The 26,281-nt window shown below is 58.0% G+C and overlaps 1 protein-coding gene across 8 annotated transcripts in view; it reads right to left on the reverse strand.

The window, feature by feature from the left end:
- The window catches only part of TCF20 (transcription factor 20), a 184,688-nt gene that overhangs the window by 96,589 nt on the left and 61,818 nt on the right, over positions 1 to 26,281 (reverse strand). For 4 of the 8 annotated variants that reach the window (XM_070599624.1, XM_070599617.1, XM_070599619.1 and 1 more), the window contains one exon: positions 6,961 to 7,011. The exons of 2 other annotated variants lie outside the window; for them this stretch is intronic. In XM_070599624.1, coding sequence (XP_070455725.1) covers positions 6,961 to 6,966 — 6 coding nt within the window. In that variant the 5' untranslated portion in view covers positions 6,967 to 7,011. Of the gene's footprint in view, positions 1 to 6,960; positions 7,012 to 12,916; positions 13,250 to 26,281 lie in introns of those variants that run through there. 2 more of the 8 variants (XM_070599632.1, XM_070599623.1) reach the window with 2 other exon arrangements.

Below are 26,281 nucleotides of genomic sequence, written 5' to 3' on the forward strand. Positions count from 1 at the left end.
CCCTCGGCGGCCGCGGGGCACAGCGCGCGCGCCTCAGCGCTCGCCCAGTGCCATCTTGGCGCGCGGCGCCGGGCCGTCCTGGGAGTGGCCGCGAGCCAACTTTCTGGGGAGTTGGTGGCCCGGAATCTCTCCCTGGGATTTCTGGAGTTCCCTGGAGCCTCCGCCGGCAGAATCGCGCCTCTGGCAGCCTGGGGAGCCCTGGGGCGAGGGCCCGGCCTCCTCCCGGTAACCTCCTTCGTGGGGCCGGGAACGGGAGCGGCTCCCGCCCGCCAAGCGCCCTCTGAGCCCGGCAGGCCTGGTTCCCCTGTCGCCTCCGCCCCTTGGCGCCGCGTGTCCTTGGATGAATGACTTGGGCCCTCTCGAGCCTCAGTTTCCTCCGCAATAAAAGCGAGGAGCGGGGAGGCCCACCAACCTGGCCTGTGAAATAGATGCTCACCAAATGCCAGTTGTCGTCGCCTGCGGCGGCATTAACAAGCTGCAGCGCCTGGCTGGCTGGACCCAGGGCTCAGAATTAATTTGGAGATAAGGTGGAGGATTTGCCGTGCCTAGACCTCAGGCCGGTTCCCAGTCTTCCTTTGCAAACCTCATCTATGTTTTACGGAGCAAAGGAATAGCTTGACTTTTTTTTTTTTTTTAAAGAAAATCTGTCTTAGAACCCCCGCTGAGGTGTCTGTGCCATGTGACTCTCTGCTATCAACAGTGAGAAGGCCAGTGAGGGTGGGATGTGTTTGGAGTGTTTGTGATCCTGCCTCTAACCCACCCAGCAACCGGGCCAAATTCTCTCCCCACTCTAGGCCTCAGTTTCCCTTTGGTACAATGGGAAGGAAAGTTTGGACTAGACGTCCCTAATGTTGGCTAAAATTGCCGATTCTAAATTAGGCCCCCATCTGCCCTAGATGTTAGGGGACTATGTGGCTTCCTTTTCTGAAGCTACCCAACTTGAAAGTGAACTGGAATTGGAAGAGTGCCTTGGGAAGCAGGTGGAAGCTGATAGGAACCAGGTGTGGCCTGGGGCCCAGACTTCAGTTTATTTGAGGTACACAGCTCCCCAGGGCCTGGCTCTACCCTTTCACCTCTCACCCCACCTAGCCAGGGACATTAACGCTTTGTCTTGCCTGGGGCCACCCAAGGAGGGTCCAAGCTATGGCAACACCTGCCCCCAACAAAGAGATCCGAGGCAGGGCTAGAGCTGGTCTTGACACCTCAGGAGGCTGTGGTTGGGGAAGGCAGTGATTTCTCCTGGCTTCTGTCCAATCTCACAAATTGGGGGCCCGCTCCAATGTGGGTCAGGGCTATACTTAGAGACTTGATTCCCCAACACTTCCTGCATGCCAGGTGGGGTGCCCGCCTTCCGGGGCTGAGCTGAACAGGCGGCCAGGCCCTGCCCTCCGGCTGTTCCCATTGTTCTGTGAGTTTCATTTTCAAATTCTTTGGCACCAAGACTTTAAAAGCCCAGTGCTGGCTTCTGCTTGGGTCAGGGCTGCAGAGGGAAAGGCTGGGGAGACTCTCCGCACGGACCATGTTTTCTGGACAAACATGGAAGGACGCAGGGGAGCTTCCTGAACACTGAGCATTGGGGACACCCTCGATTTCTTGAGAGAATTCTTAAAGAAAGACGAAGCCCTTTTGCTTAGAGCCTCCTGCCCCATCATTCTTTCCTTCCTTTTCCTTCTTCCTTAGCTCACTTAGGCCTTAGACTGGAGGACTGGAACGTGGAAGGGATGGTGACAAGCTGTGCAGGGCCTCATTCAGAAGGGAAAGAATGAGTCAGCCTGGTGGCGCAGCGGTTAAGTGCGCACATTCTACTTCGGTGGCCCAGGGTTCACTGGTTTGGATCCTGGGTGCAGACATGGCACTGCTTGGCAAGCCATGCTGTGGTAGGCATCCCACATACAAAGTAGAGGAAGATGGGCATGGATGTTAGCTCAGGGCCAGTCTTCCTCAGCAAAAAGAGGAGGACTGGCAGTAGTCAGCTCAGGGCTAGTCTTCCTCAAAAAAACAAGAAGAAAAAGAATGCAGACAGATGATCGGAGTCCAGGCTCTTGTGTGCTCCTACCTCCTGTCCTGAGACTCACCGTACAGCCCCCTCCCTAACCCTTCAGACTCTGTGGGATCATTGCCCAGCCCACCTCCACCTAGAAACTTCCCCAGTTGTGGGCCAAGCCAGCCTGGACCTCTCCACCCCTGGATCTCTTCAACCCTTTCCCTTTCAGTACCATTTGGAAAAAGAACATGTGTGGGTGTTATGGCCAACAGATTTGGGTTACTCTTGTGCTGTGTAGCCTCTGACAACTCACTTCACCTCTCTGAACCCTGGTTTCCTCAGCTGTAAAATGGGGATAATACGACCTCATTTATAAGGTGTTATGGGAATCTAAAGAGATCTGCATAAAGAATGCAGTAGAGTACCAAGCACCTATTAATAACAGCTACAGTTCTATGATGTGGACACAATGTGACACACAGGAGACTGAGGCTCAGAGAGGTTAAGTCACTGTCTAAGATCCCGTGGTGGCTGGAGCTCAATAACTGGGAGCCCCTCCTCTTTGATCACGTTAGTGTCTTCTATTGTTCTCTCCTTGTCTTATCTGTGTGAATCCTGTTTTTCCTACCACACTTTAAGGAAAGGACAGTAGATTGGTTTTTTTCCCCTCTCTCTTAACCCAGTCCACTCGAAAAATACTTATTGAACTGAATCGGTGGTTTCAATTCCAGAGGCAAAATTAATCCTTTCCCTCCTCCCCCAGCTCAGAGATGGCTTTTGGAAACCCTGTGTCACTCCCTTTATTACAAACTCCTCTGCCCTCCTCCAGGCGCCCGGGCCACTCCGGGATTACAAATGGAGCCTTCTGCCTCTAGGTCACTGATTCCGCTACCATCTGTCAGCACGGATTGATTGAGGAGACTGGCCCTGCTCGGCAGATCAGTGACTTGCGCGAAGCGAGCCGGGTGTCAGTGCCTCCAGCGGCAGGCGGACGTCCTTCCTCTCGCTCGCTGGCTCTCTTGGGCACACGTACAGCCCACACCTTTACCCTTCAGCCAGCCCCAGCTCTCCTTCCTCTCGGGAGGGGCCTCCTGCGAACTCCAGCACACGAAGAGGGAGGGCCTGCAATTCCTGCTCACGGTCCTCCAGGAGACAACTTACAAAAGCCTCTGGTTAAGAGTGGGAAACCCCCTCAGCATCCTGCGGAACTTGTCCCAAGCCAGGCACTTTCCCAACGAGAAGCGAAGTGAAGCGGATGGATGCCGAGAGTGCAAACAGCAGGGGTGGCCAGATCTTTTGTGGGCACGCCTTCATTCCACAGGGAGCACCTGCTGTGTGCCAGGCTGTAAGCCCTGATGGAGGAGCACAGGGGCTCAGAGTAATGCTTTCTGGGGCCGGATCAGGGCAGACTCTAAGGCTAAGGGGGTGGGGGAGGCTCCAAGCAGATAGCTGGGAAACACCAAGACTTAGCAGGGCGGGGACAGCCACCCGCTGTTCCCAGGAGGGACGTGCCCAGTGCAGGGCTAGGGGACCGAGAGACGAGGCTGCAGAGGTGGGCAAGGGTAGGATCCTGTGGGGCCTTGTACTTGTGACATACTTGGGAGGAACTTGTTTCACAGGGTCTCACAGTGACCTCTGCTCAGGAGGCCTGCCCCTCAACTCCACCCTCCACCCCATTCCTCCAGGATCGAAGTTGTGGCTCCCTCCTCAGCTCCCACTGTCACACTGGGCTATCTGTGACTGTGTCCATCTCTCCTACGGGACTGTGAGCATTTGCAGGGCAGAGACACCTCTGCTTCCCTCGGGTCTCCAGCATCCTGTGCAGGGCAACCATGTCCATAAAGATGGTCATGTTAACGAGGACCATATAGCCCAGAGGAATCCAAGCTTACTGTGAACGGGCCCTGCGTTACCAACAACCCAATGAGGTTGGTACCATTATCACCCCACTTTACAGATGGAGCCACTGAGGCACAGAGAGTTTAAATAACTTGTCCCAAGTTACACACTTGGAAGAGGCCGAGCTGGGATTTGAGTCCAGGTCTTCAGAGGTTGCACTCTTAACCACCAAGCTTCCCAGCCCTCGGTAAACACTGGAAAGATGGATGGATGCAGACAGCTGGTGGGTCACCAAGTCTGCAGGTGGACAGCGAAAGAGACATGAGAGGAAGCAGGGTCAGCACCAGCCTCTCCCCACAGGGAACACGCCAAAGCCCTGGAGGCTGGGCAGGCGGTGGGTGTGGGGCTCTCAGACCCCACACTTAGAAAACCAGGGCCTGCCCAACAGGCGGCAGTTGCTGTGCGTCAGCGCCCACATCTCCCCACAGGTGAGCAGAGGGAAACCAGATGCGACACAGCTGAGTGACTGGGGCCTGCAGCCTGGCAGCACAGGAGATCACCCCTCAGCCCGCTCAGCACCCCTGCCCCTAGAGGCTCACCTCTCCCTGCGCAGCCCCTGCTGTGGGCACCCAGCCTGGTCCCACCAACGTGTGTCCTTCAGCAAATCCTCCAACGGCTCTGAACCTCAGTTTCTTCATCTGGAAGTTGGACTGCGTGAGAGGAGGGGCTGAGTGATCTGCCTACCTCCAGGGAGTCTGGTCCCTTATCTGGGTGACCCTGCTCATTCCTCCCCACAACATTATGAGGCAGGGATTGTCATCTTCATTGTACAGTGCAGGAAATGCACACACAGAGAGGTTAAGAGACTTGCCTGAGGTCACACAGCTAGCAAGCATGAGAGCTGGGATTTGAACTCAGCCTTCTGGCTCCAGAGCTCCCACTGAGTCACTTACAGCACTACAAAGAGTTCAAGTGCAGATGAAAGGCTCTGACAATAGTATGGACAAAAGCACGTTCTAAGCACTTTACCTGCCTTAACTCACTTAATCCTTCCAACAGCCCTAGGAGGTGGGTACCATTCTTACCTCATTTTGCAGATGAGGAAACTGAGGCACAGAGCAGCTAGGAAGGGCAGAACTGGAAGCTGAAGCCAGGCAGGTGGGGCTGCAGAGCCCCTGCCTCCCTTTATCACGAGCTAACAATAGGGAGGTTCCTTTCCACTGGGATTATTTCTGCTTGAGAGCTCAAGACTTTTAGCCCCATCCCTGTCTGGCTCCGCAGGAAGGCAGTGCCGCATGCTGAGGCATGCTGGGAAAAGACTTTGTTCCATCCTGTTTTGTTGACATGCTTTTCATTTTAAGCCTGAAACCCAAGCTTCCTGTGAAGAATTCAAACTGCGGAGAAAAACGCGGCCATGGTCCGGCCACCACTTCCTGAGCCTCCAGGGTTCCCTGTGCTTGGGGCTCCATGTGTGTCGTCATGCTTAACCTTCACAACTCCCGGGCAGCCCCCACTTCACAGCCGAGGGGACTGAAGCCCAGAGTTGCTAACAGGAGGCCCAAAGCACGCAGCTGCTAAGTGTCAGATCTGAGACTTGGCCCAGGTCCTTCTTGAGAATCCCGGCTCTTCTGGCCACATCAGCTGTCCCCCCATGGGGCACGGAGGGGGCTCTTGGTTGCTGGGCTTTGATGGAAAGGTTTCCTCTCATCTTCTGCCACAGACTGGTCCCTCAGTGCCACTCAGAAGGCAGCAGGACATGGGTGTGGGGGTGTAGAGCTGGATGCTGCCTTCTCCATCAGGGGAGCTGAGACGAGTGGACAGCGATGGTCCCCCCACTCTGTCTCTCCCTCTAGTGACTCAGGAATGGCTGCCCTGCCACCAACGTGATTGCCTTCTGGAAGCAGTCACACGGTGTGCGGCTCCTCATCCCTGCCCTGCAGCTCCCGGTGAGCTCTCGAGGATAACTGCCAGGGCTCACGTGTGATTCCGGGGAAACAGACAGCAGCAGAGTCAATGGATTCTCCAGCTCCCAGCCGGCTCTCTTGACTGCAGCCTCTTTTCCCAGCCCACCCATCCCTGCGGCATACTCACTACAGCTGCCCAAAGCCGGCTCTGACCCTATTCCGCCTGGCTCAGACGTTCTCAGTGGGCCCCAGGGGCTTCAGAATTCAAGTCGATTCTCATGCACCTGGAACGCAAAGCCCTGGTCTGGCCCCAGCTCACCTCTCCAACCTTCTCCCACATGTCCCATTCCGCCTCTGCCAAACCAAACAAGTTGGGTTCCCGTCGTGTGCCTGTCTGCTCCCCGAAGCAGGAAGCCCTTCCCTCTTCCCTACACATTGAAATTATACCCTCTTTCAAGTCTTACTCAAATGCCACCACCTCCATGAAGCCTTACCTTAAAACTCATCATAAATTCATTCGACAAACATTGATTGAGCCCTTATCATATGCCAGGCATTGAGCCCAAGGGTGCTTACAGTCCCATGGGGCCATTAGAGAGAAAATTAATCATCACATAAATAATTTGGTAACAGGTGTGATACATATTAGTAAGAAAGCATGACAGGTGCACAGAGGGTATATAATGGGACCTTAGGTCTTAGGAATCCAGGACGTTTGAGCTGAGACCTGAAGAACAGATAGAAAGTAGCTATGTGATGAGGTTAGAAGAGAGCTCCAGGCAATGGGCAAAGCATGAGCAAAGGCCCTGAGGCAGGAGGGTGCAAGTAGTTCTCCAGGAGGGGAACAGAGGACAGTGTACTTTAAGTGAAATGAGAAAGCGAGAGATGCAGCTGAAGCAAGACAGTGCACGCTCCAAAGGCTTGGGGACTTTATCCCAAAGGCAAAGGGGGAGCTGCTGAAGGATTCCCAGCAGAGGACACAAGTCAATATTCATGTATAAACGGCCCTGCCAGTTGCCCTGTGGCTGAGCATCTTGTGAAAAGCCCACCAGCTTTGCATCCAGCCACCCCAGAACCCTGGACATCATCGGGTGTGAAGTTTTCAAATCCCTCCTCTTGGACCGAGCTCTCAAGGGCAGGGTTGACCTCTGGCTCGCCCCCATCATGCCCGGCAAAGGGAGCTGCTCCAAACACATTTGTGGAACGAACTATCAGAGAGGAGGAGACACTTACCAGCATTTCCCCTGGAAGGGGCCAGGTTGCCTGATGGGCCTTCCACGTTCTCTGGAAATCACAAAAGTCAAGGGTTTTAGTGAGGCCACTACCCAGGGAGCCTTGAGAGAAGAGCCAGCATCCCACTGACATCCACGCCCAGGGTCCGCATCCAGCATGACACCACACAGGCATCTGCCCGGGACCATCTTGTGAATGACCAGAAGCAGAACCGAAAGCTCTCAACAGCTGCAAGGGGCTTTCGAGCTTACAAAGCACATGTCACACAGGCAGTCTCACCAAGGGCCAACCCTCTGGGGTGGGGACGGTTACTGCCCCGTTTTACAGATGAGGAAACTGAGGCCCAGGAAAGGGAGGGTCCCTGGCAAGTCATGGCAAAGCCAAGACCAGAACCCGACAATAGCTCAGGCTACTTATGGCCCCCATGGGGTTAAGAAAGCTTTCTAGAAATTTCTTTTTAAAATGTTTTACAGTGACATATTTCATCAGGATGTCTGTCACGCCAGCAGTGGGAGCCAACACACCAATTCTTGCAGACTGTTCCCCATGCACAGCAGATCCACACGCTTAGCCCTGGGCACAGGAGGGGCCTGAGTGCCGGATCCGTGGCTCCCCGGGCTTGGTGCAGGCACGTGACAGGTGCTCAGTACACACGGAGTGTTCAGGGAATCTGAGCTGGTGTGAGGGGATAACCACTGAGAATGTGTGCCGGGCACCATGCTGCATTAACTCAGGTCATCCTCACAACGAGCCTACGAGGTGAGCAGAATTATCCCCCTTTACAGGTGTGGAAACTGCAGCTCAGAGCAGTAAATAATTAGCCGGTGAGTGGCAGAGCCGGGATCTGAATCCACACAGAGCCCGTAAGCCACCCCATGCCCTGGCTGAGTGCCCCAGGCAGGCACCTCCCAGCAGAGGGAACAGCAACAGTGCCTTCCTCAAGGGCTGCGACCCCACACCCCTGATGGCCATCGTTCTCATGACCGACAGATCCTGTGTGGGCAAGCCGTGACAAGCTGGCACAGTAACTACCTCATCACAGGTTTCGTGTCACCCCAGTGGTCTCTGGGCTTCCTCACCCGCCCTGCCTGGTATGCGCCCCCAGCACTATAATCCACCACAGCTCCTTTTTGGTAGAGGTGGGTGTGAAAAAGAAAGAGCAGGCAGAGGCCCATGTGACCTTGAGCAGGCTCCCTAAGCTCCTGGAGCCTCAGCCTTCTCATCTGTAGAATGGGGACATTAACATCGCCCGCTGCCGAGGGCTGCATCCACAAAAGTGCTTAACCAGTGACCTTGCGCTAAGTGCTGTTTCCCTGATTCCAGCCTCAGGGGCCCTGTGAGGTGCAAGCCCTTGTCCCGCAAGCAGGCAGGCTCAGGGAAGGCGCCCGCGCTCCCCCAGCACTGATCACCTAGCACAGACACAGTCGAACTAGGGGTGAGTGTCTGTCCGACTCCAAAACTTGAGCTGAGCAGAGGAGGGAGAGCGAGTGTGTTCTCCGCTCGGGTCCTCCATAGAGCTCAGCCTCACACAGCCAGGGATGGGCTGGATGTGGCTCCCTAGCCCCATGTATGCCCACTCCCAGGGCACTCCCCAAACACATGGCATGTCACATGGTGTGGGGGCAGCCCCGTGCCCACAAGGGGCCTCCGGGGAGCCACTACCCTGCAGGACCTTCTCAGCCCCTACCCCAGCCCAGGCGAGGTGTGCTGGCAGGGCGGGAGGAGCACTGGGAAGGCTAGGCACCGAGGCTGTTCACAGAATAGAAGGGAAGAAAGCATCCTTTCTGGAAAAATCAATGGGGAGATCATACCACTCGTCGCAACCTACATGGAAGCCATCCAAGAAAATCTAAGCGACAAGAGAATATAGCCCCTTACAGCAGCTGGGGACCCGAGAGGTGAGCATGCCCAAGCCCCCATCACACAGATAGGAAAACCAAGGCCCAGGGTAGGGGCCATGACTGGCCCAAGGCCCCACAGTGTGTTGGCAGCTCTGCCACACGTGAGGGGTGTCCGGCCCCAGGTGACTCATTTGCAGGGGTGGGTGGGCCCTTGCTGGCCTTCATGCCTCACGCCCCAGCCATCCAGTTCCCTGTGGTCTTGCCCACACTGCCAAGGGCACCAGATTAGCCTCACCCAGGTGAGTGTGCCTGGGAACGAGCTTCTGGGCTGCCTGCTTTGTGAGAATTCTCTCACATAATCCTCACCACAGCCTTGTGACTTAGGTACTATTATTACCCAGGAAACCGAGGCTCAGAGAGGGCAGGCAACTTGCCTGAGGCCACACAGCTGGTTAACAGCAGAACCAGGGATGAACCCAGGCAGCCTGGCCCCTGAGCCCTTTGCCACCCCTCTGTGCTGCCATCTCTGTCAGGGATGGATTAGGGGGAGTAGCCACCCTGGCCTCTTGCAGGAGCTTCCAGTCACCTCAGGCCCAGGCTGGAGAAACTGCTCCAGGAACCCTCCCCAAGTCGGGGACCCGCATCCACTCTGCTTCCTCGGCAACGTTGGCCGCAGAAAGAGTGAGGCCTGGGCTGGTCCTGGACCCCAGGACTCCTGAGACTGCAAATTAAAAGATGACCCAGGCTGGTCCTTAAGTCAAAGGCGGGGCTGTCAGGGAATCCCAGGACCAGATGCCAGCCTGCGAGACCTGGCTCGGGAGGAGCTGGAAGAAGGCAGCTTTGCAGGATCTTAGAGCACTGCCCCAAGTTCTAAGGCATGAATGCATGCAGAAGGCGAGTTTGCAATGACCAAGATGTTTGTGTGAAACCTGCCCACTCTCTCATCAAGACAGCTTCTCACTTCTTCCAGAACGGGCTCCCACTGCTGAGAGAAACAGGGCCCCCTTTCTCCTCCCCATCCCTGGGCTTCAGCCACACGGGGTGACTGGCCTTTCATACCTGGAAGCTCTGCTCTTTCTCTTCCTTCTGGTGGTACACCCTTCCCTGCCTTAGCCTGGCAAACTCCTACTCACTCTTAAAGGCCTTCAAATAGCACCTCCTCTCTGAAGCCCCTCTGGATTGCCCTGTCAGAGTTCACAGGGATTACCCCAGGGAGAACTTTCTCCATGATGCCTCCAGGTTGCCGGCACAGGCAGCTCCCTCCACCACAGCTGCCACTGATTGAGCACCTGCGGTCTCCTTAATCCCCATAACAAGCTGCAGGCAGAGGTCACTACTCCCGGGTTATTGCCTTTTAAAACTGCCGCACTGAGACTAAACAACTTGCCCAAGGTCACACAGAAAGTGTCCAGGGAAGACTGTGCTAGGGACTGCTGACGCCAAAGCTCCCGGTCCATTAGACGGGGGCTTCTGGAAGGAGGGGCCTGCTATGCTTCTCCATCTCTGTATGCCAGGAGGGTGCCCGCAAGTGGGCAGCTGGGAACCTGGGCTCTCGGAGAAGTGAGCTGACCAGACAGCTGGCCCTCACTGTGGCTACCTGCCTGGTGCTCCCAGCACCTCTGGCCGGAAGAGTCCTGAGCCGTGGCCTGGGATGGACCCCGCATCTTGGCCTTGAGGAGAGCCTATCCACTCTTCCTTCCTTTTCCATCTGGCAAAGGAAGCTCCATGGGCACCAGAGCCGCACAGGCAACGGCCAGGCAGGCGGGCAGCTGCTCCTCACACACAGGCCCTGCGCCCGCAGCGCTCTCTGGCTCCCCTCTGCAGCCTGGTTTGTGGGCCCAGGACCTGAAGGAAATGCAGGGTAGATAAGCCCACCACCACTTTCCGAAGGGACATTATTTAGCCATGTGAGGCTCTCCAGCTGGGGGCAGACAACCCCCTCACAGACGTAGCTGGGGCTTGCCTCCCACATGTCAGGCTCCATGGGGAAAAACCCCCTTTGGGTGGGTTTGCCCAAAAGAAGTGAGCGGGGCCACTGTTCCATCCGGTGGCCCACGTTCCTGAGGGATGTGCGGGTCTGCATCTGCTCCTCCGGCCTCCAGGCACAAGCCTCCTCTGCTCAGCTCTCGGCAGGTGCAGAGAATGCTGAGAGGGTGCCCTAGCAGTCCCTGTAGCCAAGGGCCTGACGGTGACCACAGTGTGGTCAGCTCTAGGAGAAGGAGAATGGGGGTGGGCAGGGCGCAGGCCTCCAATCTATCCCAGGTGGACGGCAAGGGAGGCTTCCTGAAGGAGGTAAACTGAGTCCAGAAGGCCTCGACAAGGCAAAAGAGGAGATGGTGAGCTCTAGCTGAGGCACCAGCTCTGGGGAAGGGAATTAAAATGAGGGCCACAGCCTAAGGCCTGGTGTGTGACGGACTGGACCCCGCTGGCCAGAGCATTCCCCGACCTCCATCGGAGGAGGGCTCCGGCCTCAGCTTCTCGGCTCAGAACTCTCCATCCCTGCCGGGGCCTGAGCTACAGCCTGGCCCCAGTAATACCTCACCCTATCCCCATGCATTCTCCAGAGACCTGATCCAAGACGGACCACCTGTGTGTGAGCCACTGCCCCTGCGTGAGCCCTGCTGCAGCCCAGAGCTGTGGGCTGTGGTCGCTTCCAGGCCCTGGTCAGGCTCAAGCTCCCTGCCTTTCTGGGCCTGTTGGAGGAGTTAAGGTCCCGGGACATTCTGCCAACCCCAGCCTGGCTGCAGAACCCTTTGCTAGTCTCCTGGGCAGGCTGGGCAGGCATGGCAGCTGGGGGCATGCCCAGCCCTGGCCTGGTATCCCCGATGCCCCATCTCAGCCTCAGTCCTGGGCTCCCAGTCTCCGGGCACCCTTAGGAAGCCGCTGTGGGCGGAAGTAGCCTTCTGAGACCTCGGGGCACCCAGGCTAAGAGAATGACAGGACCACAACCCTCGCTGGGGATGGAGAGACCCACTGGGGAGGCAGCCAAGACAGGGCAATGGCTGGGGGTCAGGGGAGCGGCCAGGGCCTCCCGCAGAGCGAGAAGGGGGCTGGTGTGCCAGGGGGGAGGGAGGACCAGCTCCTCCCCGCCATGCTGGCCTGTCTGTCTCCAGCACTTCACTGTAAAAATAAATGGAAGAAGCACACGCCAGACAGAAAAAAAGGGAGGAAAAAAAACCCCAAACCACCCCACACGGGCTCCCTCGGCGGGTCGGGGCCAAGGCCTTGGACTGGGTTACTTGCTGCTGCTTCTCCCCGGGAAGCTGCCGGTGCCAAATTTGCATTTACCACAAACAGAGACAACACAATGTCATAATCCTTCTCCTGTCATTCTCCCCTCTCTTCCTCCTCCCACCTCAGACACACACACGCTAACACAAAATGACGGCTCCCTCGACAGCCTGAATGAGCAAACCCCTCGATCTGCCTCTTAATTGTTGGCGTTTCTCTCCAGCCTGCGCTCCGTGCCCATCGCCCAACTTGCAGCAGACCACCCACTGCCCCCTCCTTTGTCCCAAATCGCCGCTGACAAATGGCCTGCTAGAGGTGGAAGAATATGCCTGGAAATAATGGGGGGGGAGTGCGGTGAGAGAGGGAGAAGCCAGCCCCCACCCCCCGCAGCCTCTGCACCCTCACTGCTGGGGTCCCGGCCATGGACGCTGGCTGGACCCGAGGGGACAGAGGGCAGTGATGGTGACTCGGCCCCTGGGACCCTGACCTGGGGCCCTGCCCTTCACGCCCCTGCTGCTGCCCTGGCCACCGCGATCCCAGAGCAGCCCCCTTGCCCCTCCTCTCCCGGCCACCCTCCTGGGCACTGCTCAGAACATCCCCCGCGCTCCCCTCCCTCCGTCGCTCTTTATGGCAGTTTCAAAGCTGCAGCCGCCACTCGAGCAGCTGCGGCCTTTGATGGGGACAAGGCAGGGAAGGCCGCCTGGGAGGCCCCTGCCCGCCCTGCCCCAGCCAGGCCCGGCCCTGCCCGCCCCCGCCTGCCCCCGCCCACCCCCTGGGAGCCTCGGGCCGGGCAGCGTGGCGCGGCGGAGCGCCCAGCGGGCACGCCTCGCACGCCAGAGCAAACTTTCACGACCGGAGGGAGAGGCACGGCGCACGCTGGTTACCTTTGCAGCAGCATCCTTCCTGGCACTTGCCCCAGACCCCTCTGATAGCCAGGTGACCGGCCAGCCAGGAGGAAAACAACTCCCGAGGCTGGGAGGAGGGGAAAAGGAAAAAGGAGAAGAAACGGGAAAGGGGGGCAGTTCCTCGGCTCTCAGCCTCCTCGCGGCTCCTCCTGCCCGAGCCGGCAAGTGAAGTCACAGGGCCGGGGCGGTGACATCAGCTGAGCCTCTGACATCACAGCCCCTGCCGGATCTCACCTCTGCAGGGTGGAGATGGAGGAGCAGCAGGGAGGAGGGGAAGGATGGAGGAGGGAGGGGAGCACCGAGCCCTCCATCGCCCTCAACTGTGGAGAGTGCGTGCCAGCATGGGGGGGGGGCAGGGAGGAGCGGGCGGCTCATCTCTGAAGAATATGTTTTATCTCTATAGATGGGGTGATTATGTGTCTATTTATAATTGGCCCCAGAGTGAATGGCTTAAAAGGGGCGACCGCCCACCCCAGGCGAGAATCGCAGCTCACTGCTGTTCCTGGAGCACAGGGGTCAAGGCCAGAGTGACGGTTCACAGAGCACCTACTGTGTGCTGAGGACTCACTCGCACCCAGCACCTTGGATGGTGGTCACCAAGACCTGGCGAGCCTCAGACAGGAAAGGGTCTCCTGGAGGCTGCACAGCGGGAAAATGAGCTGGATGTGAGGCAGGGGTCACAAGAAGCTGGGCCAGGTGGTCAGGGCCAGCGAAGGGGCCCAGAGCCCTAAAGGCCTGCCAGGCAGCTTCCAGGTTTTTTGAAGCCTTCACAGCTGCTGGAATGCGATCTTGGGTCTGATAACTCAGCCCAGGCCACCCGCCACAAAGGTGCCAGCAGGGGCAGGCAGGGCAGAGCGGTCCCAACTGCCCCTAGCCCCATCCCTAGGGGCAGCAGCAGCAGCAGGCCTGCCCCGCAGTGGCCGGCCAGTAGCACTAGTTCCCATGGGCTGAGCACCTCCTCCGTGCAGCCCCAGCACCAGGCGCCCACACTCCCTCTCTCACTCCATGGCAACACCTGAGAGGTAGGCACCAAAGGAAACCCCATGTCACATGGGGAGACCAAGGCCCCAGAGGTGGTGGAACAAAACTGGGACCCAAGTGTCCAGTGCCTGGACTCTGGACCATAGCCAGATCCTTGGCCCGGCGATGTCCTTGGCTGGAGCCGCCTCCTCTCCAGCTACTCAGGCCATCCCCAGCCTAGCAGGGTCTCTGATGCCCACCTGCTTTGAAAATACGGTGCGTGCCTCAGCTCTGGCCTCAGATGAGAGGCGACGCAGCCCACTCTGCCTGCCCCCTTCAGCCTGAGACCTCAGCCCAATCCCGGGCCCTCAAGGCCCTAGTGTCCCAACTGCTGGCACCACCCTCTTCTCTGGCACCACAGGGCATCTGGGCTGCTGATCAATAGCTGCCCAAACTCGGTACACACTTTCACCTGAGCTTCTGGGCCTGACATCTGGAGAGGGCCTACTAAGCGCCAGCTCCAGCTATCCCGTTCATCCTTCCCATGTCCAGGATAGCAGGGTTACAGGCCAGGACCTGGGGCTGCTCCCACTGTCAGAGAGCACTTTCATTTCTCCCAGGCTTTCCCTGAAGCCTGGAGCCAACAGTCCCACCTCAGTTCTCAGGACTCCTACCATACTCTGCCCGGGTCCTTCTCTCCACCAGGACCTGACAGGGTGCAGAATCCATACCAGGCACTCAGCAAACTCTTGTATTAAGTTGACCCTACTTGCAAAAGCTGTGCGTGCAACTGCAGACACAAGCAAGGAAAGCAGAACAAGCACCTTCACTCAGCTCCCTAAACAAACCATGCTCTCTCGCCTCCGGGCCTTCGCACGTGCTGTCCCTCTGCCTGGAACACCTTCTCACCCCACCCCTACCCCTTCCCTGGCTACATGAGGGTCTCAACGGAGACATCACTTCCTCTGAGAAGCATTTCCTGACTCCCAAGTCCAAGTTAGATGCAGCTTCCCATGTTTTTCCCACATGGCAGCTGCCACTCACAGTGTCCTGGGAGGCAGCAGGAAGTGGTGGGAAGGGACGGGGGCTCCGGGGCAGACTGCTGGGGTTCAAATCCCACCTCCCCAACTTGCTCACCGTGTGACCTTGGACAAGCCACGTGACCTCTCTGAGTCCACTTCCTCCTCTGTGGAGTAGGGGTGATAACCGGTGCCCTTAGGAGGATGTCAGCACGGTGCAGGCCCTCGCCAGACCCCAGCAGAACTGGACCTGCCTGTTGAGCTGCCTGCCCCCTCAGCCGGGCTGCTAAATCAGCCAAGGAGATGGGGCTGTCTTGTCTTCCGACCCCTGGCATGGTGCCCGCACATGGTGGGCACTCAGGAAACACACACGGAGGAACCCAGGCGAGATGGGCCGAATCAGAGGACGCAGAATTTTAATTCAATTCGGCAGGCACCTACATCGGGCTGTCTGCTTTTAAATCTTGGCTCCACCACTTCCTTCCTGTGTGATCTTGAGCAAGTTACTTAACTTCTCTAAGCCTCAGATGTTCCACCTGTAAAATGGGGATAAGAATAGAACCTGCCTTATAAGGTTGTGGTAAGATCACATGAGAAGAGATGCAAAACGCTTAGAGCAGTGCCGACTCTTAGCAGGAGGCAGATCCGTGTCAGCTGCCATCGCTACTACTTTATCTGATCAGGGCCTGCGAGGTGCCACAGAGGACAGAAGGAGGTCTGGCAGATGCCGTGGAACAGTGGGAAGGAAGCGGGCTTCGGAGGAACACAGATTGGGCTCCAACAGAACCTCACAGAGCCTCAGTTTGCCACTCTTGAAGCAGGACAGGGCTTCTTACTCCACTGAGTTTCTGAGCGGGTAACTGCAGACAAGGAATAGGCAGGTGCCAGGCACTTTGTAGATTGCTGTAAATGTGGGTTCCCTTCAGTCCCCTTGAACTATGGTCAATCTTGCAGTTATTCAGTAACTTTTCACGAACATCCCGACTTGGGTGAGGTGGGATCACAAGCCAGGCGCAACAGATGCAGAGAAGAGGCTTAGAAGGGAGGGGGGCTGGAGGGAGGCACCAGGGAAGGCTTCTTGGAGGAGGAGGAGCGTGAGCTGAGTCAGGAAGGCTCCGGGGAAGGAAGAGGAAGCAAGTGCACGGACAGAAGAGTAGTGGTACCCAGACCCCCAGGGAAAGCACGTTTCCAAGGCAGCAACGCCCAGGCACACGTGGTTGGAGGGAGCTGTCATCTCCACTCGGGAGCATGAGATTTGGGGAGCACGGTGGCTGAGCTGGAGGGTCTGTGAGCACTAAGCCTCTGCTCTGGGCATGTTACTGCTGGGACAACAACACAGAGACCAGAACAACCAAGCTGGGAGGGATGCTAGAATCATCTGGAGCAACCATTCTACAGATGTGGAAAGTGAGGCCCAGAGAAAGGAAGGGACTTGTCCAAGGTCATGTGGTATCAGTGGCAGCGCTAAGGCCTATGCTTAGCCTTGTACCCCCTAGGTCAGAATTCTTTTCATGATAATGCAACAACAAGAGTTAATGGTACTTAATTAGTGCTTATCATGTGCACCCCTGTCTTAGCTTCTTATAAGGATAAACTCGTTCATCCTCCGGTGAGGGACTATCATTGCCCCCATTTTACAGACGAGCAAACTGAGGCCCAGAGAACTGCACCGAGTTACCCAAAATCACGTGGCTAATAAAGAGCTGAATCAGGATTCAACCCCAGGCTATCTGGCTCCAGCATCTGGGCTTTTAACCAATACACCCTACTGCCTCTCATCACAGCATGCATCTATCGCGGCATGCAAGCATGCAGCCAGCCATCCAAGCAAGCGTGCCTGCATTCACTCCAGCAGTGCGGACCGAAGCTCCGACTGTTCCAGGCACTGAGGAGTCAGCAGTGAGCGCACAGCCAACCCCACAGAGCCCTGCCCGCCTCTTCGTGACCCCTGCTGCCTTGCACTGTGCCCAGTCAATTCAGAGCTCACTAAAAACCGTCCTCCTGAAAAGCCCGGTTTCAAATTTAGCTGCTTAAGACCACAGAACGCTCAACTGCTAGGAAACCACAAACCACCCCCCTTTCAAAGACCATTACATCTCCTGCTTAGGAAAGGGGCAGTGAAGACGATTGATCCAGTATCAATTCCTGGGCAGAATGGTGAGTTGCATGGAGGTCTGAGGCCTCACTGGCATAAAAAAATCCTGCAAATCAGATTTGGAAATGTTCAGTCCACGGAACTTGAAGTCGTCAAGCGAGAAGGTGCAACAGCTGAGTTCTGCCACCACAGGAGCTTTCAACAAGTCCAGCCCCGTGAGCAGAGAGGAGGCAGGCCAGTCCCAGGCACTGGGCACCCTTTCAGATAGCCCTCAGGGCTCCCAGAAAACCTAGATCTTTTCCTGCTAATAGCAGAGCACCTGCTCTGTTCCAGGTCCACTACCCTGTTCCATCCCAAAAGATTGGCACAACTGTTCCATTCTCCAGATGAGGAAACTGAGGCTCAGAGAAAGGAACACTTGCCCAAGGTCAACACAGGCCTGGCTGGTTCCAAAGACTGTGATCCCCACTCAACACTGCTGCTTCAGCACGGCCTCGGGCAGGCCTCATTCCTTCTCTGATCCTCCATTTCCTCTTTTATAAAGAGAAGACAGTGGGGCCTAAGAGCAGGAAGCTCCCTTGCAGCCCTGGCATTTGGTGCTTCCATCCGATGAGGCTGCAAGACTGGGGCCAAGGACAGGGAGGCAGGCTGGGCAGATGCTCCCCCGACCCACACCACCTTCCTCTCGCCTCCCCCGGGGCCCTGAGTTAGTCTATACACAGCCCCAGAGCAATAGATCTTAAACCGGGATCCACATCAGGAAGGAGAGGGTTTTTATGCCCATTCTACAGATGCAGCTATAGATTCAAATCTGGAAGATAATCGGTGCTCTCCCTCTGCCACGGGCTCCCCCCAGCACACTCTGGGAGGTTCCAAACCTCACCTGCTGTTGCCCAAAGCACAGAGACAAAGTGAGAGGAACTGGTGGCTGTGGAAATCAGGCTATTAGTAGAATTATTAACAATAATCTCCAACATCTGCATAGCACGGTGCCACTTCCTGACTGTGCAAATGCTCACAGCCTGTTTCCTCTTCCATAAGACAGGAATGACAGCATTCTCCCCTGAGATGGCAGGACAGGAATCACGCCTCCCATTTTCCGGACGAGGAAACTGAGGCCCAGAAAGGTGGGGTGAAGTGTGCAGTGAAGCCACGAGTCTGTGACACTGAATGCAGGAGGCTGAAGGGAGGGAAGGGCCTGGGGTGGGTGTCAGGTGGGCTGAGATTCTGAACCCAACACACTTTTATCTGTTGGCGATCCGCCAACGGCCACAAACGAGGGGCAATGTGCCCGCCCCAGGGCCATCAGGAGCCAGCAGCCTGCCCCGGGCGCAGCTGCCGCCCTGGCAGACCCCCAAAGAGCCCCCCGAAGAATCGCTGCGCTCCCAAGCTTTTTTCCCATTCCAAACATGCCAGAGCCCCGCGGACCCCGGAGGCTGCTACTTAGCGCCAGATTAATCACACCGAATTCTCCATCCAGATATTGCGTGCAGGCCGAACTCCCACCGCTAATCGCCGTAATATTCTCCTCGGCGTGTGCAGGCGGCCGGGGCGATGTTCCAGGAATATTAATTCTCCACCGCCGGCTCGCTCCTGCCGCACGCATGCGCCCCCTGCGCCGCTGGCTGCCGCTCAGGGATCGGAGGCCGGCGGGTGGACAGGAGGCCAGCAGGAGGCCGAGTCCAGGCCGAAACCCTCCTTGGGGGCCGGGGCCAGCCAGGGGGGAAGCAGCACACCCCGCTGATGTTTTAACGTGAGCCACCGCAAGGCCGGAGGGAGCTCGTGTCTGCAGTGAGGGTCGCCCCCCTGCCCCTGTCTCTCCTCCAGTCCTGCCCGGGGCTCCCTGCCCTGGACTGCAGGAGGCTCAGGGCCACTGAGAAGCCACATGGCAGAGGCCCTCTGATGTCCTCCCAATGCAACAGAGCTTGGAGGAAACTGGCAGCTTAGGGACCAGCTAATCCCAGCCAAAAAAAAAAAAAAATAGAACACACACAAAAAGGAAGGAAAATCTTTCATCTGCTCAAAATACAAAACATGGGTGGAGGCGGGGCTTCAGGTGAGGAGGGTTGGCTCTGCTGTGGGCCTGGCAGGGCCAGGCTCTGCTGCTGGCAACTCCTGACCCCACTAAGCGCAAGTAGGAGACCCTCTCCCCACAGTGTGGCCATTAATAAGGGGAGCCCAGGGAAGGCTGGGTTGGGGGATGGCTTCTAGCTCCCAGAGGGTCCCTGGGGATAGAGAGCCCACCTCTGTTTCAAGCCCGCAAGCTCTGGCTGAAGCGTATGCTGCTGGGCCTGGGAACAAGACACTGGCCTGTCCTCAGGCAGCTCCTAGCAAGCCGGCAACTCGCCAAGACGTCAGCCTCCCTGAGCACAGGCGCTGGGAACGAGCCCTCCGCCCACCCTGACCCTGAGGCCCCTAAACGGCACGCAGAAGAGTCGCATCCTCAGGGGCTTCACAAGACGCTCCCTCTTGCCTTGGTTCAAACTCAGTACAACCAAGGGAAGCAGCTTTAACAGGCCCGTTTACAAATCAGGAAACCAAGGCACAGAGAGCTGAGGTAAATGGCCCAGCCAGATCAATCCCCAGGCTGTCAGAATTCAAACCCAGGGCCCCTCCTCTCCACCACGCCCCAGGCCCTCTTCAATCCAGGACTCCACTCCTCTTCTCTGAAATGACCTTTAAGGTCCTTCCAGCTACCGCATCCTGCCCAACAAGCCAAAGCATTTATTGAGCATCTACTGTGTGCCAGGCCCAGGGTTCCAGAAACGCATACGGTTGCTCAAGGAGCTCAGTCTGGCGGGAAGAAAGATAAGTAAACCAATGACCACAGTCCAGCCTGAGCCCCAGGGGAAGGGGCCCTCCCCTATGGCCTTAGGAGTTAAGGAGGGCTTCCTCGAGGAGGCAGTCATTGAGGAGAAGGCAGGAAGGAGAGGGGATCCTCACACTGGAGTCTGGACCAGAGTGGACAGTTGGAGTTGAGAGCAGTTTTTGTCAGCGGTTCTTGTGAAGGCGGCCTCTGTGTGGGGAAGTGGAGCTGACAGTGGGATGGTGAGCTGGGTGGGGCAGGGCGAGGCGTGATGGGGAGCCCAGGCCTGGTGCAGATTCTGGTGGGCTGAGCTATTCCCCAACTCAGCTGTCCAGGCTGGCCCAGGCGAGGCGAGGGCAAGGCCCTGTGGCCGTGGGACACTGAGGAGGGGCCCCTTGAACCCAAGTCTCCTGAGTCCTGGTCCAGTGCTCTGACTGGGAGGCAGAGCCCGTAAGAAAACCCAAAAAGGTGGGTCCAGCTTAACGAGGTGAGCAAAAGAGAGCTGCGTGAGGGTTTGGGGCTCAACCGAATTCCTCTTCAGCAAGGACTAAGCCACTAAGACTAAGAGACTCAAAGCTTAAACCAGAGGTTCAGTGCAAGCCCCTGGCCTCCCCCACAGCAGCCAGCACCTGTCCAGCCTGAGGGACACCGGTCGTCCCCATGTCCCTGTGGACCTGAGGTGTCTGACCTGGGCAGGTGCCAGGCACTTCTCACATACTACCCCACACATAAGTCTCACGTGCGTTACGAAACCGAGGGGTCTTTCACCCATTTCTCAGATAGGGAAACTGAGGCTTACGGACAAAGCATGGACAAAAACAAACACTCATGGGCCTCCCCCATGCTGGGCTCTCTGCCCAGAATCTCAGGGTGGGATCACAAGGAGGGAGCTCGCCGGGTTCCAGAGGCAGCCGGAGGCAGAATTTTATGGCTCTCAGGTGTGGGCCTGGATGTTCAGTGTCCTACCCGCCAGGCCCCACTGCTTGCTCCCCATCAGAACATGTGCACAGGGGCCAGGATGAGGTAAAAGGAGCCCTTCTTGCCTGTCCCTACAGTCCCCAAGCGCCAGTTCTGTGCCATGGACTCACTTTATGGATGAGAAATCCCAGGCAGAGCTGGGACTCAGCTGGGAGCTGGCGTATACTCTGAGAGACTGGGGGACAAGCCAGGGCCCAGCCCTGCCCTCAAGGAGGTAACATCCCAGGGTGTCTACTGACCAAGGTGGTCATAGGACCCCAGGAGAGTGGGCAGCAGGCAGCCTGGGAAAATCCCAGGCTTCCTGGAGGAGGGGGTGTTTGGCAGCAACCTGGAGGACACGGAGGCCTGTGTGAGTTGCAAAGCGTCACACACATGAGACACAGGACCCCAGAACTTCAAGGGAGATGAAGCCCAGGTTTGACTCTCAGCCCCGCTCCCCGCCAGCCTCCCATCCTCTGCACCTCTGTCCTCCGCTTCCAGGGTGCCTAAGGCTGTGGCCGGTCCCATTGCAGGCCCAATCCCTGAAAAGTCCTACTGAATGGCCCGTCGGACTGTGGTGGCACAGCACATGCTCGGTGGGCCCCAGGCTCCAGATCCCACGCACCTGCTCCCATTCAGCACCACCTCTCAGGAGAGGCAGGGCCTGCATCTCAGGCCCCAGGCCTTGTAGGCAGGACAGACAGACCAGCGAGCTTTCCCTGGACTTGGCTCTGGAGCAAGGCAGGGGGCAGGATACAAAGCCTGGATGACCCAGGGGCCTGGGCCCCCTACAGGCCTGCTCTCAGGCCCAAGCCCCTGGAGGAGGCTGACAGGTGTCCTTCCTGGGCACCTCCCCCTGAGAGAGTCAACAGTTTCAAGTGATGGCTCCGGGCTCCTCCAGCAGGGGAAAGACCTAGGTCACGGCCCAGCCTCTCCACGCCTGGCTGACACTCTGGGCAAACCACCTCCCTGCTCAAGCCTCAGTTTGCTCATCTGAAATAGGACTGGCCACACCCATCTTGCAAGGTCACTATGAGGATTCCAATGATGAGTTGTCTCAAAGTGAGAGACAAACAGAAAGGGTAAATATTGGCTCCTTCCCTAGGGCTGGACACTGAAGGGGACCCAGGGAAGTCAAACAGGTCCTCTCCTGGACCCGTGGACTCACATTTACCTCCTTGATAGCCCAGAGAGGGAAGGACTGTTGTTCTCATTTCACAGATGAGAGTCTGAGGGTGGGCAGGAGAGGGGGCTTGCCCAAGCTCATGGAGCTCCACGTCCCAGGCATGCCTTGAGACTCTCTAAGCGGGCACTTTCCAGGCTATGGGAGGAGTGGACAGGGAGGAGGCCTGGGGCACCTCAAACCAGCCAACTGGCCAACCCCAGCCTGAGGGCCAGGCTAGGGAAGCAAGAGGCTCAGCCTGGCCCCAAACCCCAGCTCAGGAAGAACAGAGCCCCCGCCCCCTGCCTCCCCCAGCCTGCAGCCATCTTGGGCTCTGGCAAGGGCTTGTTTTGAAAGCCAGGAGCCCATCAGCCCTAGGACGGAAGCCAGGAAGGGGCTGGGAAGTGGGAACATCCCGGAGGACCAGCCTCCCGGTGGGGAATCACCCCCTGCCAGCGTCCTGCCTGCAGCGCCTGCAGTGCGGTGCATTAACGGAGCACAAACGCCGCACGGGCACCGGCAGGCACCTGCCAATCTCAGCCCACAGCCCCCCGCCCCAGCCCCCTCTCCCGGAGGACAGATAATTCTCTCGCTCTCCCAGCCTGACAAAATAACTAATGCTAACTCAATAAAGTCCCCCTTGAAGGTTTTTAATTACCAGTCTGTGCCGAAGACTAGAGACTCCGGGAGCGGGAGAGAGGCCAGGAGAGGCTGATGGAGGTGGGAGAAGCAGAGGCAGGAAGCAGCGCCCCGTCTAACTCAGGGAGAGGGCAGGGCCAGGCCGCTGCTGTCCAGGGTGCTGGGCCCGGCGGTCATAGGGATTTAGGATTCCTATTTGCAACAGCGGCCACTGATGGAGGCCGGGCTAGGTGCCCGGCAGGGACTTGACAGAGATTATCTCGTTTAAGCCTCACAGCCAACCACAAGGTAGCCGCTGATGTCTCCACTGTACAGAGGATGACAATGAGGCTCAGACGGGGGCAATGGCGTGCTGTGGTCACATGGCTGAGCCTGGGTTGTCCAGCTATACTTGGAGTCAGGCACAGTGCCTGGCTGCCTGAGGCAGGAAACACGAGCCAGGGACGTGGTTGAAGGGAAGGACAGAGGGCACAGGGATGACCCTCAGGAAAGGCTCTAATGTGTGTGTAGTGGGGTGGTGGCTTCCCCTCAGTGAGATGTGCTGGGCCAGGGACACAGACAGCACAGCCAGCAGCTGGCCGGACAGCGGCTGCCCAAGGGGACCTACATGGAACCTAAAGGCAGGAGCAGCCTGGTTGGGGCCGGCCCAGAAGACCACCAGAGATGGGCCAAGGCAGCCCAGAGACCTCCATGATGAAACCCACTGCCATGGAGGAAGAAGACGGGGGAGGGTAAGGCACCTCAGGAGAGAGGGTGACACAGCCTGGCGCCCAAGCCAAGCCTCCTAACCCTGGCCCAAGCACTTCCTCTCGGGCTGAGGGGAAAGGTCACCCGAAGTGACCTGCATGGCCGCCTCTATCCCAGAACAACCCCCAACTCCTCACCACCCTCTGTGAGTCAGCCCCTCTCACTCCACCCTCCCAAACTAGGGGCCCTCCCTCTTCTCCTTCCAACTTGCTCAGCCTGTTCCTGCCTCAGGACGTTGCCCTGGCTGTTCCCTCCCCCTAGGACACTTGTGTTTCTGCACAACTGGCTTGTGTCATTCAGGTCACAGCCAAACAGCACCTCCTCACGGAAGCCTTCCCTGAACTCCCTACCACGGCCCGAGTGCCTGCCAGCAGCAATGCTGTGCAGCCTTCAGCCCCAACCCACACAACCCTCCCCACCTCTGGGCAGCCTTCCCGGGCCCCGGCAGAGCGACTGGCTCCCCACACAGTACAGGCCGCCCTCAACACTCAGAGCCTGGGCATCACGGAGGTGTAGACTCTGAAGTCAGCCTGCTGGGGTTCAAACGCTGCCTCAGCCACTTCCTAGCGGTATGAACTTCTCTGAATCTCAGTTTCCTCATCTCTAAAGTGGGGGAGTAGCCCCTACTTGCAGGGGACTGAGAACACTGCCTGGTGAGTGCTTGGTGTTGCCTAGCATCATCAGCATCATCACACCACCACCATCATCACCGTCAGCCCGTCCTCCCCCAGCCAGGCCTCAGCTAACTGGCTGCTGCATCCTTCACCCCAGGACAGGCCCTGGACACGTGGGCACTCAGTGAGCACTGGCGAAATGTCTGACCCTTCGAGACAGGCCGTGGAGGTATAACTGGCTCCTTTTTCTAGAGGAAATGGAGGCTGCGGGAGGCCCAGCGCCACTCTGTGGACCCACTGCCCCGGATCTGCTCTTTTCGCTGCCGCTTCTGTGAATCTGCTCTTCCCAGCTCTGCGGAGGCGCCAACCCGGGGGCGGTGCTGAGAGCCGGCGCAGCTGTGCCTGGCTCCCCAGGGCCGTGTGGGGTGGCTGGAGGACCCAACACCCAGCCCTGCCTGGAGCTTCCTGGCTGGGATCACAGCCCTGCGGCGTTCGAGCTGCTGCCCACCAGCCGGCCCCCTGGCATCGGGCCCGGGATGCCAGCCAGCCGGGAGAGGAGGCAGTTTGGCCGGCAGCCAGCTCACGGTGCCCGAGCTGTCAGCCGGGAGGCAGGCCAGGCAGGGCCGAGACCCCCGCCCCTGAACGGGGCCCTGGCCAGGCCACTGGGACAGGGCCAAGCTTCTCACTGCCACCGATACAAGGGGCCCCGGGGGTGCCAGCCTCAAGCAGGGCTCAGGACATACTCTCACTGGGGGGGTACCCAGGAGGCCTCGTCCCTATTTATTCAGCTCAGCTTTTCACTACTGTGGAAGCAGCACGTGGAGCAGGGGGAATTTTCAAGTCAAATAATAATAAAAACAGCAACAACCGCAGCTGACATTTAGCAAGCACTTACTCCATGCCAGGTGTTTTACTGCACTGACTCCTCCCAAAGGGAGATGCTATTATTATCCTCCCTCTACAGATGGGGCAGCTGAGCTCAGAGAGGCACAGCAACTCACCCGGAACCACACAGCAAGCTAGGGGAGGACTCTGAATTTGAACCCAGGCTGCAGAACCACTGTGCCCCAACCTCTCTGCTCTGCTGGCTCAGGCCCACACTGGATGACCCAGCTAGGGTGGCCTTGGGCAAGGAAGTTGCCAATTTGTAAAATGGCCACTATCAGAGAGGACCACACTGCAGAGCTGAGCAAGGGCTGAAGATAGGAAAACAGACCTGGGCAGAGGATATGCTCCCTAAGCATCGGGGGTGGGGGGGTTGGTCATATTCATCAAACTGCAGGAATGATGAGGGGTGGGCCCAGGGTGAGGAGGTCCACATCATCAGAGCCTCTGCCAGCCTGCCCCATCCCCCTGCAGCCTCCTGGGCACCCTCCATGGGCATGGCTGCGCTGGAGGGGTGGGCACTGGGGAAAGGCAGTTCCCAGGGCCAACTGTGAAAGCCCAGGATACCAGGCCCTGAGGCTCAAACCCAGGAGCTGCCCCTTCATAACCACCTCTCCCCACCCCTTGACAGGGTAAACTCAGGAAAAACTGGCCAGGGAATGACGGGCCAACGAGCTCACACTGGGTGCAGACCCATCTCTTGCGTGGATCTCTCTTGCCCCTTGGCCCAGGACAAGGCTCGGGTTCTCTGTCCCCCATCAGCTGGGGACCAGAGGCAGGCCTGACGGTTCCTGGATCAAGGTCTCACAGAAAGGGCACAGAACAGGTACTGCTGAGCGTGTGCCAGGTCCAGGGCTGGGCGCTGGAGGGGCAAAGGCAGCCGTTCAGCCCAGCAGCTCACGTCTGAACACAGGGCCAGGGGCTTTTTTTCCTACCAACTCTCTCCTCGTTAATTCAAAACAAGCCCGTGGGAAATAAGGTATTGCCATCGTCCCCAGTTCCCACATGCCCAGAGAGGGACAATGACTTGCCCAAAGCCACACAGCTGATTAGGGTGCAAAGAGCATCCTGAGGCCCTCAGTGCTCCCATCACTTGAGTCCCTAACCCGGGGGAGGGCCAGGTGCTCGGGCTCAGAGCCACTGCTCAGTCCCTGAGTAACTCACCTGAGAGGCTGAGGGGAGCAGCGAGAGGAAGGAGGGCAGGCAGCTTTGGATGGTAGAGGCAGGCTGGTGGTGACGCTGCTGGGCTGACTGTGGCCGGGCGCCCAGTGAGTAAGGCCCCTGAGAGACAGGAGCGTCCCCTGCCAGGAGCAGATGCCAGGAGCGGGCGCTCCCTGTGACTCCACAATCAAAGGGCTGGCAAGACACTGCTGAAGTTGCCCCGTGCCGTCCTGCCCAGAGCCCTGGGCAGCAGAAGGCACCCCAACCTGGGTGGGGGCGGCCAAGGAGGGTCTGGACTC

This window comes from Equus przewalskii, chromosome 29 (assembly GCF_037783145.1).
Source record: "Equus przewalskii isolate Varuska chromosome 29, EquPr2, whole genome shotgun sequence".
Taxonomy (NCBI): Eukaryota; Metazoa; Chordata; class Mammalia; order Perissodactyla; family Equidae; genus Equus; species Equus przewalskii.